This window comes from Erythrolamprus reginae, chromosome 2 (assembly GCF_031021105.1).
Source record: "Erythrolamprus reginae isolate rEryReg1 chromosome 2, rEryReg1.hap1, whole genome shotgun sequence".
Lineage (NCBI taxonomy): Eukaryota > Metazoa > Chordata > Lepidosauria > Squamata > Dipsadidae > Erythrolamprus > Erythrolamprus reginae.
The window spans coordinates 23,013,108-23,027,361 of NC_091951.1; the positions used below are offsets into that span (position 1 = coordinate 23,013,108).

General features: G+C 41.3%; 1 protein-coding gene and 1 non-coding gene across 2 annotated transcripts; both read left to right on the forward strand.

Moving 5' to 3' along the window:
• The first annotated feature begins 1,272 nt into the window (after positions 1-1,272).
• On the forward strand, positions 1,273-5,046 carry LOC139163214 (rho GTPase-activating protein 21-like). Its single transcript, XM_070744173.1, has one exon. The coding sequence runs from the start codon at positions 1,273-1,275 to the stop codon at positions 5,044-5,046; it is 3,774 nt and encodes a 1,257-aa protein (XP_070600274.1).
• Positions 5,047-9,309: 4,263 nt separating this feature from the next.
• Positions 9,310-9,381, forward strand: TRNAM-CAU (transfer RNA methionine (anticodon CAU)). Its single transcript has one exon. It is a non-coding gene; the product is annotated as a tRNA-Met (tRNA).
• The last annotated feature ends 4,873 nt before the right edge of the window (positions 9,382-14,254 follow it).

A 14,254-nucleotide genomic window follows, 5' to 3' on the forward strand; every position in this document is an offset into this window, starting at 1 on the left:
GAGCTGCCTTCCTTCTATAAATACTGGTGGCTGGGTGTGGTTTGATGGCTCAGCCACCAGTATTTATAGAAGGAATGCAGCTCAGGTCTCGCAGTGTTCGCCTGAGAACAAGGACAGAAACACCAGCCTGAAGATGACGAGTGGGACCTCGTCGAAACGTCGCCAGAAATTTCCAAATCCTACACGGGAAGAAACCCGAATATACCAAGACCATCATACCTGTACCCGTGAAACATAGAAACATAGAAGACTGACGGCAGAAAAAGACCTCATGGTCCATCTAGTCTGCCCTTTTACTATTTCCTGTATTTTATCTTACAATGGATATATGTTTATCCCAGGCATGTTTAAATTCGGTTACTGTGGATTTACCAACCACGTCTGCTGGAAGTTTGTTCCAAGGATCTACTACTCTTTCAGTAAAATAATATTTTCTCATGTCTACGAAAATCTACGAAAACATATATATATATGGTCGTTTGTTTTCAAAAGCATAAATTGAGATCTCTAAATACATCTGTATGTTTTGATGCTGGGTTAAACAGTCACTAGGATCTTTTCCATTCAGTTATGCAAGGATGGAACCAATTTATTTTATCATTCTTCACTGCATTCATCACTGTTTTGAAATTAACCTCTCTTTTTTTCTTACAGGAAATAAAATATAGCTTTCCGTCCCTTTACTCTTCTGGGGGAAGAGACCAAGACGATATTTGCTAAATAAGTTGTCTGTTTGGTTTTTATTGTTAAGGCAAGTAGCCCCTATTGCTTTATTTTATTTTATTTTATTTTATTTATTCTTTGTCCAATATACAATACATGTGAAAGGGAATAGACATTAAGTGATATATAAGAATATGTATGATAAAATGGAAAGGAAAGACAATTGGACAGGGGACGAAAGGCACATCAGTGCACTTATGTATCAGTGCACTTTGTGGATCATAATATATGTTTCTCACGCACACCCCGGAAAATCTGGAAATCTGCCAGGGAAGTGACAAATCCAGTAACATTAAGAATGTTGCAGAGCGGGCTGGGCGGTGGTGTGTGTGTGTGCTGACCCCAACCCCAGCTGTAGAGCGACGGGCAAAGGCTGAGACGAGCGCCACCACGGTGTTTATGAGGGGAAGCCGCTACGGCCAGTTCGGTTACAGCCGCCGCCGCCGCGTCGGGGGGGGGGGGGGGCGACGCTCGGGATTGGAACGGCTTTAACGGCCCTGCCTTTGCTTCCTGCTGCCTTCCCGTCCCCGGGAGTATGTATACAGCGGCATGTTTTGTTGCCTCTCAGCCGCCCGATCCTCGAATGAGGCGGGGAGGGAGAAAGACCGGTTGAGGGGGGAAGAAGAAAACAAGTTTTCAAGCCGACGCAACTTTTCCTCCTGCTTTTGGAAGAGGCTTGGACGGGCTCGTGCGGTCTTGACAAGACGCGGAGGCCGCCGGGTTCCGAAACATGAAGATGAAAATGGGCAGCCTGAAGTTCAAGTTACAAAAACAAATGAGGAGGAAGTGATTTTGTGGGAAAAACTATCTTCTGGCCATCAAACCCCACAACTTTTGCAACACCAGTCCTATCTTTCAGCTGTAAATGGTCAAGACTCTGCCTCTGAGACCACTTGTTGGTTACCCAATGATACAGGGCAAGACATTCATATAAGAAAAATAGAAGAAAAGGAAGGCTCTTGTTCCTGCACACCTTATGATTCCTTGGCATCAATTCCATTCATAGATGAGCTGACCAGTCCTAGCATTGACCTGGACATCACCCACATTCCAGCTTCTGCTGTTATTACACCACCTCCTTCACCAGCAATAACCACTACTAGTGCTGTTCCTTTAAGATGTACTGCTCTCGTACCTTTTATTGGACATCAACTGTCTTCTGGCCATGAATTAATTAGAACTAGCGTCCTAGATTATCAATTCCCTGCAAAAAATGAAAGGTCCAAATCTTATGATGGACTTGATGACTATAAAAAAGGGAAAAGGGCCATAAAGCATGAACCAATCTTAAAGGAAATTAAGATTCCAAATAGCCAAGCATCTTTGGAAAATGCAGGATTCAGAAAAGTATCTTTTTCAGAACTTTTTAGTGACACCTCCAAAGAAGGATATCTTCATTTTCGGCCTTTGACTACAGACAAGGGGAAGAGAGTTGGTGGGAGCATCTGGCCATGGAAACAGATGTATGTTGTCCTCAGAGGATGTTTATTATACTTATACAAGGATAAAAAAGTGCCAGCTCTGCTTTCTGAGGAGGAACAGCCCATCAACATCAATGCTTGTTTAACAGACATTTCATATAGTGATACCAAGAAGAAACATGCATTTGCACTTACTACATCATACCTGTTTCAAGCTGAAAATAGAGATGACATGTTGGCATGGATTAAGGCTATACGAGAAAACAGCAATGAGAAGTATATAGGTGTCTCAAGCAGGGATCTAATTAGCTGGAGGATTAAAGAATACAGCACAATTATGGGTGCTTCTAGTGGACAAACTGAGCCACTTTCAAAACCATCCCAACCAAGCCTAATTGAAAGACAGACATTCCTTGGCACTAAAACTGGGCAAAGAACTCAGAGTCCACATTCTCCTAAGGAAGAATCAGAAAAGAAATTCCTTACTAAAGGAAAAGATGAAACAAGCCCACAAGATAAAGGTACATGGCAAAAAAACATTCCCAGCATCATGAAAAGAATGTTTGAAAAGAAGCCATCTGCAGCCTGCATGTTTGGTGTCAAATTAGTTGATTGTCCCCCAGCAGAGAACAATAAGTATATACCAAGAATTATTGAAATATGCTGCAAGCTAGTTGAAGAGAGATCTCTTCAGTATACTGGTATTTATAGGGTTCCAGGAAATAATGTTGCCATCTCAAATATGCAAGAAGAACTGAACGAAGAATTGACTGACATTGATCTTCAAGATGATAAATGGCAAGATCTGGATATCATAAGTAGTTTATTGAAGTCCTTTCTCCTAAAGCTTCCAGAACTACTCTTTACTAACGAGAGATATGCAGCTTTCATAGACGCCAACAGAAAAGAAGATCTTGTTGAACGACTAATAACACTGAAAATCCTGATCCATGATTTACCTGAACATAGTTATGAAACCTTTAAATTTCTCTGTGCCCATCTGAGAAATGTAGCAGAACATTCAGAACAGAACAAGATGGAACCTAGAAACCTGGCAATAGTATTTGGTCCAACAGTTGTGAGGACAACTGAAGATAACATGACTAATAATATGGTTACTCATATGCCACATCAATACAGAATTGTAGAAACACTTATCCAACAACATTGCTGGTTTTTCGCAGAAGATGATGCTGAACAACCTTTTATAGGAATTCAGGAAGAAAACACAATAGGGTCTCAGTTAGTGCCAAGCATAGATCATTTACTCAGCAACATTGGAAGGATTGTAGTATATCCTGGAGATGTATCAGATTCAGTTACTAGTGACTCTTCCAAATTTAAGGGTTCTTGGGGATCTGGAAATAATCTATACGGCAGAGAGCTACTTAAGTCCTCTATATTTGCCACAACCAGTTGCAAGCAGAAAAAAGGAAAAGACAAACTACAACCCAGCAGCTCTGAAGATGAGTGGGATAGTGTTCTTTTCATGAAGGATCCTGCAGAGCTCCATTTCAATGACTCAGCAAAAGAAGACACATCTAAAACTGAGTTGGAGAAGGAAACTGCAGGGGGAATAGAGAGAGTAGGATTTCCGAAAGAAAAGGAAGACTGTGTTATCAGTCCTTCTGCAACAAGTAAGGATGAAATGTTGCTGAGGAAAGATAATTTGTTCTTTGAAGAACCCTCAACATCTTATATTCAGAAATACAGGAGATCCCCAAATCCTATCTCTTGGCAAAATGCACAAAAACATGACCATAAACTTCCTAATTTCCAGATTGCTTCTGTGTTGGAAGAAACCATTTTGGACTCAGGCACTACTCTCAGCTGCAGATCACAAGCTTCTCTGCAAAAGGCTGCCTGTAGAAGATTAGGAGGCCCTGAAAACAAGCGCAGTGAATTTTTAACTGATGTTGGCTCCATTGCTTCAGGTTACTCCACAACATCCTCCAATGCATATTTAGCTGGTGTAGATCCCACTGTGCTGGGTACCAAAGTGCTTTGCTCGGTGGCGGAGAGCAAAGAAGAAGAGGCCGATGATGAAAGTAGTAAACTGATCAGTGAAAGTCGCCCTGTAGAAACAGACAGGGGAAATGATTTCCTTGATTTTGCAGCAAGTTCTTCTGTGGATAGGCTATTCAGGGAGAAGACTCAAGACATGGCAAAGAATCTTAGGAGGAAATCTGAAGAAAGTGAAGTAAATTGTTCAAGGGAAACTTCAACACCAACGTTAGACAGTCGCAGACTTTTCAATTCATACAAACTTATTGAACGTGATACTCTCTCTCGGAAAAAGTGGGCCAGGTATAAAATGGAGAATGAAGGCTTAAGGAAGGAAGATATAAAGAAAGGCCAGATGGACAGCAGCTTAACCCTGTTAACAAGAAGTGAACCTGCCAAACAGGAGCCTACATGGAAACTCAAGATTCCAGATAGATTAAAACTCCATCTCAAATCATCTTCTGATGATATGCTTGGAACTGGCAATCAGAAGTCGAACCCTGAAGACAGTTCCAAAAGAAAGAACATCAGACGAAGGCACACATTAGGTGGACCGAGAGATTTTATTGAATCAAGTGTTCTGAATGCATGGAAAATTCGAGAGAAATACCCAAGCATGGAGAAAGACACTTCAGCAGTAAACCGGTTGAAGGCAAAATCCCCATCCCGGTACACACCCATTTCAGAGTATGTTGCACAAGAGCATCTGTGGAGTAACCCAGTGGACCTTAAAATAAATAAAACTGAAAAGGTTAATGTAAGCCAATTAGATGATTCCTCAAAGTCAGAATCCTCATTTTCTGCTGAGTCATCATCAGGAGGCGATAGTACCACTTCTTCTACTAGTTCTTCCTCTGAAGTCTTGTATATAGAACTCATGGAGTACACAGTACTCTAGACCAGGGGTCCCCAACCACCGGGCCGCGGACCAGTACCGGGCCGCGGGGCATGTTGCACCGGTCCGTGGAGTCAGCAGCTGCCGGCCCTCATGCCGCCACCCCCTCCCTCCAGCGCTTCACCTCCCGCCGGGCAAGAGGCCTCAGGAGGCAGGTTCTGCCGGCCACAGGACGATGGATGGGACAGAGGGGCGGGAAGGACCGAGAGGCTCAAGCCTCTTTTGGCTTCTGCCGCGGGGCGCTTTTGCGTTTTTGGCTGGGGGGAGGCAGGAGGGCCAGCCTGACCCCCTCTCTCCAGCGCTTAGCTCCCGCTGGGCAAGAGGGCTTGGGAGGCAGGTTCTGCCGGCCACAGGACGATGGTGGGAAAGAGGGGCGGGGAGGACCAGCACCCCCATGCTGAATCCCACCCCCAACCACGCCCCTTTCCGCCCCCACTGGGTCATAGAAAAATTGTCTTGCTGAAACTGGTCCCTGGTGGAAAAAACGTTGGGGACCACTGCTCTAGACCATTTCAGTGGAGAAAGCTACCAAACTAAGAATGAAGTCCATCAGCCTGGCTGTTAATGCTCCAAGGTCTCCGTTATCTGAGAACTTGGAGATTATGTTTCAATTCTACTAGTCCTTTTGACACAGTTAAATAGTCACTGTTACAGTTCAGTAGAGTGTATTTTCTTTTTTTCTTTTCCTTAGTTGTTCTGTATGCTTTTTCCCACCCTACACACAGTGTTAGTGTGCACTATGCACAATGCAGCTACAATATAATTAGTCAGAAGAAGAAATAATTCTTTTTATTTTAGCCGTTAACAAGTACCTCATCAATTTTTTGAAAAAAAGTTCATTTGATTTGTTAAGGTGCCATAATAGTTGTTATATTTAGATATTTATGTTAACTGTAAAGAACAAATGTCTGCATTTTATTGTAGATACTGAAAGGGAGAATGTAAACCAATTAGAAGATTCCTCAAAAACAAAGTCCCCATTTCCTGCAGAGTTATAGCCAGGAGGTTCTGATAGTTTTTCTGATATAATACTGAGTACTTGGATTTCTAAATCACTTCAATGGGAAAATCTACCAATATTTGAACAATTAAGTTCACCCTCAAAAGTTACCTGGGTCCAAGAGGATATAACTTGATTCTACCAGTACTGTTGAGACCATTAAATGGCTACCACTACAATTCAGTAGCTCTCCTCTCCTCTCCTGTCGCCTCTCCTCTCTTGTTCTATGTTGCCCCCGCACTATGCATTAATGCAACTATGACATTGTTAGTTTAAAGAAAAAAATGAGTTTAGTTGTTAACAAGTGCCTCATCAAAAATTTTTTTTTTAAAAAAAGTTCATTTGGTTTGTTAAGGTGCCATAATAGTTGTTACATTTAGACATTTATGTTAAACATAAAACAAATTGCTGCATTTTATTGTTAAGACATTTCATTACATTTTTTCAAAATTTAACATATATGAACACAGAGCTTCCATTTAGGCATTTCATTTGGATTTTTGAGTTTTATATATTGAGTGTTATGTGATTTGAATTTTTATTCTTTCTGTAAAATAAATAACTTAAGTGTAAATACCCTATGTGTGTATCTTTTCCTCAGACACCAGTTTTCATATAAATGTTGTAACAGAGAAGTGTAGGTGGTAGATCCTGGATATGTGGCTAGAACTGGTTTCTTTTACCAAGAATATAATCCTGCATGAAGAGTTAATAAATCCAGAACTGTACATGCTTCTGTGTATATCCACTTAAAACACTGGAAATATTGGTTTTGATTGTTTTTCTTAAATGTTGCAGAGCATTAATCTAAAAGGCCTCTCCATCACCATAAAATAGTTTTCAGAATATACAGTATCCCGGCAGTTTGATATTTTATGGATGACCTCTCTTCCTCTCATTGCTCAACTTTAAGAAAATAAATTCTAAGCAAAAGCAGCAAATAATGATTCTTACAAGTTCCTTATTCTTTGTTTCTTAAGCTCCTACATAGGAAGCAACAGACAACGATGCCTTATAAACTTATCATTAAAAGATCCTTTCTTCCAAAAAAAAAATCCTCCATAAAGGCAATTATATATCAGCATTACAAAACATTACAAAACAGTAGAATTGGATAGGATGTTCGCCTGAGATCAAGGACAGAAACACCAGCCTGAAGATGACGAGTGGGACCTCATCGAAACGTTGCCAGAAATTTCCAAATCCTACACGGGAAGAAACCCGAATATACCAAGACCGTCATACCTGTACCCGTGAAAATCTACGAAAACACACACACACACACACACACACACATATGTTTTCGTAGATTTTCACGGGTACAGGTATGACGGTCTTGGTATATTCGGGTTTCTTCCCGTGTAGGATTTGGAAATTTCTGGCGACGTTTCGATGAGGTCCCACTCATCATCTTCAGGCTGGTGTTTCTCTCCTTAATCTCAGGCGAACACACACACACACACATATATACACACACACACACACACACACACATATATATATATATATATATATATAAAGAGAGAGAGAGAGAGAGAGAGAGATAAGGAGAGAATATATATAATGTATGATAAAAGGAAAGGCAATTGGACACGGGACGATAGGCACATCAGTGCACTTATATACGCCCCTTACTGGCCTCTTAGAATAAATAATTCTATTCTATTCTATCCTATTCTATTCTAAACAAATTGTTGTAAGTTGAGGACTACTTGTAGAAGGAGACAAGTTTGATCTGGATTAGTCATCTACCAGGTGGTCATTGTATTTCAACTCCATCAACTTTCACATACATGGACCTAAATTTCCATGCTGGCTGAGGAATTCTGGGAACTGAAGTCCACATATCTTAGACCAGGGGTTCCCAAATTTAGCAACTTTAAGACTTGTGAACTTCAACTCCCAGAATTCTCCAGCCAGCCTAGCTGGCTGGAGAATTCTGGGAGTTGAAGTCCACAAGTCTTAAAGTTGCCAGGTTTGAAGACCTCTGTCTTAGACGTTAAGAAGGTTGAGAAGAAATGATGAAATAAAAAAGAAAAAAAAAGAAAATGATGAGTAAAGATACTAATTAAGGAGAGGGAAGAAAACAGCCTCCTAAAATCAAGAGATATAAGAGATAATGACATTCCTGGAAGTTAAGCCATAGTGATGAATAGAATAGAATAGAATAGAATAGAATTGGACATATGCTCTCAGTGTACATAAAATAAAAAGATACATTTGTCTAGAATCATGTGGTACAACACTTAGTGATTGCCATAGGGGTCAAATAAGCAATGAAGAAACAATCAATATTAATAAAAATCTTAGGATACAAGCAACAAGTTACAGTCATACAGTCCTAAGTGGGAGGAAAAGGATGATAGGAATGATGAGAAAAACTAGTAGAAATAGAAGTGCAGATTTAGTAAAAAAAATCTGACAGCGTTGAAGGAATTATTTGGAAGAAAGTGGAAAATTAGAGACCAAGGTGATAAAAATAGGAGGAAGGATTAGAATAATATTTAGATAAGAATAACAGCATTAGAATAACAGTAGATATACTTGGTAGAATGTATTAATAAGTATAGATCAGTGTTTCCCAACCTTGGCAACTTGAAGATATCTGGACTTTAACTCCCAGAATTCCCCAGCCAGCATTCGCTGGCTGGGGAATTCTGGGAGTTGAAGTCCAAATATATACAAGTTGCCAAGGTTGGGAAACACTGGTATAAATAAAGGGAAAGATACAAGGTTAAGAAGTAGCTCCGAAGTTGAAATGAAGTTAGGGGTTTTGAATTACTAGTCTGCTAACCAAAGAATGGATTATGATTAGATGTACTCAGGGAAGGATAAGAGGGAGAAAGAGGAAGTAGAAAGGGAGGGGGGGAGAGGAGGGAAGTGGGAAAGAGGTGGAGAGGGAGGAAGAAGGTAGAGGGGGGATAGAGGGAGGGGAGTAGTATGAAATACATAGGAAAAAAGCCTCCGGACCCTGTGGAGGGCAAAAATGCCCCCTCCCCATTGTGGTTTACGAGGCCAGGTAGGCCACGCCCCCATGGCCACGCCCACCCTGCAACCGGGCAGCGAAATGTTTGCTAAAATTTTTCAATCCCACCCCTGATAGTGGGTCGGTGTAAAGGTCCACAGCTTGGCACTCTCCTCCCACCACAAATGTTCCTGCTCAGCAAGCATCATTGTTATGCCTGCAACTGGCTTTGCAAGAACAGAGACAGGCTGATGAGTCACATCAGCTTATTCTCCTCCCCTCAGCCTCCTGCTTCCAGTCCAGCAGAGTGGCGCAGCGGAAGCGTGCTGGGCCCATAACCCAGAGGTCGATGGATCGAAACCATCCTCTGCTAGGTCAAGATTGACTTTTTAATTTTGTTTTGTTCGGGTCTCCATGCAGAAGGAGAAAAAAGGGACTGTTTGGGGTTTTTTGTAAAAATGTCCTTGTAATTTCAAAGCCCAAAGCCTTGAAATAGGCCCTGTTTGCTGTTCCTGAGTTTCATTTTCACATTTTCAAAAGTGCTTCATTTTCTTTCCTTTTTAAAATAAACATTAAAAATTAAAATTAAATTAAAATAAATGTAAATACAAAATATTTTTATTTATTTTTTATTTTTTTTAATATTTACATCTTGATATCAAGCAGGTCGACATCCTTACATTTACATTCATATTGATATAAATACATTATATATTTATACATTGTATACACAATCATTTTTGTATTCTTTCTATCACCCATCTTTTACTGCTGTTTGGAATTTCTTTTTTGTGTCCATTTACACCATTTAGTCCAAGTAGTGTAGCAATCCAAGTCTTTTTTAGCTTTTAGCTATTGGATTTTTATTATTATTATTATTATTATTATTATTATTATTATTATTATTATTATTATTATTTATTAGATTTGTATGCTGCCCCTCTCCGAAGACTCGGGGCAGCTCACAACAGTAATAAAAGAACACAATATAGTAGTGGAACAAATCTAATATTAAAAAAAACATATAAAACCCTATCATTATTTAAAAAACCAAACAGCACATTCATACCAAACATAAAACGAAGTATAAAAAAGCCTGGGGGAAAGGTGTCTCAACTCCCCCATGCCTGGCGGTATAAGTGAGTCTTGAGTAGTTTACGAAAGACAAGGAGGGTGGGGGCAGTTCTAATCTCCGGGGGGAGTTGGTTCCAGAGGGCTGGGGCCGCCACAAAGAAGGCTCTTCCCCTGGGGCCCACCAAACGACATTGTTTAGTCGACGGGACCCGGAGAAGGCCAACTCTGTGGGACCTTATCGGTCGCTGGGATTTGTGCGGTAGCAGGCGGTTCCGAAGGTACTCTGGTCCACTGCCATGTAGGGCTTTAAAGGTCATAACCAACACTTTGAATTGTGACCGGAAACCAATCGGCAGCCAATAAGTCATATCGGCTTATCGATTTTGATGTATATTGCCTGTTTACATGTTGTAGGCTGCCCCGAGTCCTCGGAGAGGGGTGGCATATAAATCCAAATAATTAATAAATAAATGAATATGTACTAAGGTCAAACTGTGCAGAATGCAGCTGCGAGAGCAGTCATGGGCTTACCCGGGTATGCCCATGTTTCACCATCACTCCGCAGTCTGCATTGGCTGCCGATCAGTTTCCGGTCACAATTCAAAGTGTTGGTTATGACCTTTAAAGCCCTTCATGGCATCGGACCAGAATATCTCCGAGACCGCCTCCTGCCGCACGAATCCCAGCGACCGATTAGGTCCCACACAGTGGGTCTTCTCCGGGTCCCGTCAACCAAACAATGTCGGTTGGCGGGCCCCAGGGGAAGAGCCTTCTCTGTGGCAGCACCGGCTCTCTGGAACCAACTCCCCCCGGAGATCAGAACTGCCCCTACTCTTCCTGCCTTCCGTAAACTCCTCAAAACCCACCTTTGCCGTCAGGTATGGGGGAACTAAGACATCTCCCCCTGGGCACGTTTAATTTATACATGGTATGCTTGTGTGTGTGTCTGTTAGTATATGGGTTTTTTAAAATCTTTAAATATTTTAATTAATTGGATTATTTATTATTTGTTTTCACTTGTTGTGAGCCACCCCGAGTCTTCGGAGAGGGGCGGCATACAAATCCAAATAATAAATAAATAAATAAATAAATAAACTGTGGTCAAAATATTTATTAAGTCTGCATTACTATTACTACTAGTTTTTACCTCATCATTCCTATCACCCATTTCCTCCCACTTATATGACTGTAACTGGTTGCTTGTATCCTAAGATTTTTATTAATATTGTTTCTTCATTGCTTATTTGGCCCCTATGACAATCATTAAGTGTTGTACCACATGATTCTTGACAAATGGATTTTTTTCTTTTATGTACGCTGAGAGCATATCCACCAAAGATAAATTCCTTGTGTGTCCAATCACACTTGGCCAATAAAATTCTATTCTATTCTATTCTATTCTATTCTAACAACAAACAACAAGGTTTACACATCAGGCTAAACCACAATCAAACTCAGGGACACAATGGTTACTGGACAAACCATTTATTTATCTGGGATTTTCCTCATGTATGGAATCATAAACTAACCCAGTAATCTGGGGTTAATTCAGTCATGTATAGTCTGGGGGACAGAAGGGAAAGGGGGGACATGATAGAAACATTTAAATATGTTAAAGGGTTAAATAAAGTTCAGGAGGGAAGTGTTTTTAATAGGGAAGTGAACACAAGAACAAGGGGGCACAATCTGAAGTTAGTTGGAGGAAAGATCAGAAGCAACATGAGAAAATATTATTTTACTACAAGAGTAGTAGGTGCTTGGAACAAACTTCCAGCAGACATGGTTGGTAAATCCACAGTAACTGAATTTAAACATGCCTGGGATAAACATATATCCATCCTAAGATAAAATACAGGAAATAGTATAAGGGCAGACTAGATGGACCATGAGGTCTTTTTCTGCCATCAATCTTCTATGTTTCTATGTTTTTATGCACCAAGACAAATTCCTTGTGTGTCCAATCACACTTGGCCAATAAAGAATTCTATTCTATTCTATTCTATTCTATTCTGATCCTTTAGTTCGTTAATTTGTCCATTTCTGCGCATTCGTATATTTTCTTTATAAGCTCCTTCTCAGCGGGTATCTGTGAGTTTTCCGTTTTTGCGCACAGACAATTCTTTTTAAAAAAAAAAATAGTTTATTTATTAATTAAAAAGGGGGGAAGGGAAGTATAAACAGGAAGAGAAAAAAGGTAAGGGAAAAGGATACAAAATCAAGCAGTTTGGGAAAGTTATAGTATTATACATAGTAATACATAAAATTATTTGTATCAATATTATATTTCTCCAACTACTTAAATAAAAGGTATCCTCATTATTACCATTTATATCATATATTATATATTTGTATTTCATACATTTAATTTCTAATTAAATTCCAATTTCTAATACATATATATATATATATATATATATATATATATATATATATATAGTTACTAAAAGATAAATAAAGATGATTTATGAAAGAGGAAAGTGCACATAGACAATTCTTGCAGCCATTGTTATATATAACATTAAATATTTCATATTTTGGGGATGTAGTTTTTTTAACGATGCCCAACAGAAAGAATTCTTTGGTGAATTCAATAACATTGTCTGTAATTTCTTGCAACCACCTATGGAGTCTTCTCCGATATTGTTTGGCTTCGGGACACATCCAAGTGCTTCATTTTCTGGGTGAACTTGACCAAGGCACCTTTTGAATCCAGAGTTTTCATCAGGACAAAATGTGCATCCCAATATTGCATGATGAGTTCCATCATTGTATGATGACAGGCCCGTTGAGACATTGTTTCAATGGTGAAAAAAGTAAAGTTGTAAATTTAGGCAAGAAAAACAAAAGGCACAGGTAGAGTATATGTCCAGTCAATGAAGCAGTGGAAATGATGTGCCGGTGCCTGGAGGCTGTTGGGGCCTGGATGGGTGTCAACAGAGTCAAACTCAACCCAGATAAGACGGAGTGGCTGTGGGTTCTGCCTCCCAAGGACAATTCCATCTGTCCGTCCATTATCCCGGGGGGGGGGATTACTGACCCCCTCAGAGAGGGTCCGCAACTTGGGCGTCCTCTTCGATCCACAGCTCACATCAGAGAAACATCTTTCAGCTGTGGCGAGGGGGGCGTTTGCCCAGGTTCGCCTGGTGCACCATTTGCGGCCCTATCTGGACCGGGACTCACTGCTCACAGTCACTCATGCCCTCATCACCTCGAGGCTCGACTACTGTAATGCTCTCTACATGGGGCTACCTTTGAAAAGTGTTCGGAAACTCCAGATCTTGCAGAATGCAGCTGCGAGAGCAGTCATGGGCTTCCCAAGGTATGCCCATGTTACACCAACACTCCATAGTCTGCATTGGTTGCCGATCAACTTCCAGTCACAATTCAAAGTGTTGGTTATGACCTATAAAGCCCTTCATGGCATCGGACCGGAATATCTCCGGGACCGCCTTCTGCCACATGAATCCCAGCGACCGGTTCAGGGCCACCATCAGGAATTTTGGGGCCCCATACAGCCTAAGTGTCAGCCCCCCCCCCCGCCATTTTAAAACTATTTTAAGTCGCCAAGCCACTCCATCCCCCGGGGATCATTTCCCGCTTCACGCCAAGCGAGGCGGTCCCATAGGCCAGTGTTTCCCAACCTTGGCAACTTGAAGATATCTGGACTTTAACTCCCAGAATTCCCCAGCCAGCGAATGCTGGCTGGGGAATTCTGGGAGTTGAAGTCCAGATATCTTCAAGTTGTCAAGGTCGGGAAGCACTGCCATAGGCTATTTCAGGAACTGGGTTAAGCCGATTGTGTGGACTCGTCCAGGAGAAAGAAAGAAGCGGGAGTGACAAGGGAAAGAAAGATCCTCCTGGCATCGGTCAGGCAGAGCGAGGCTTATTTACAGCTCCTTGGCACTTCTCCCTTCTTGTTGACAAAACCATGTGCTTTCTAGCGAGGGGAGGGGGGAGGGGGATCCCACACCCGGCAGCCACCGGCGAGGAGCTGGAAAGGACGAGGGGAGAGAAAAAGCAGGGTACCAGCAGTTGGGCGGGTGTCTTGAGGGGGCACTCCCATCTGGAAGGAAGGGAAGAAAGGCGAGGGCGAGCTATGAAGGAAGGAGGGAGGGTGGAAGGAAGGAAGGAAGGAAGGAAGGAATGGTAAAAGGGGCGATCAAGAGAGGAAT

Excerpts from the sequence above, each read along its gene's own strand:
- LOC139163214 (XM_070744173.1), top strand. The coding sequence starts at position 1,273 with ATGTTTTGTTGCCTCTCAGCCGCCCGATCCTCGAATGAGGCGGGGAGG.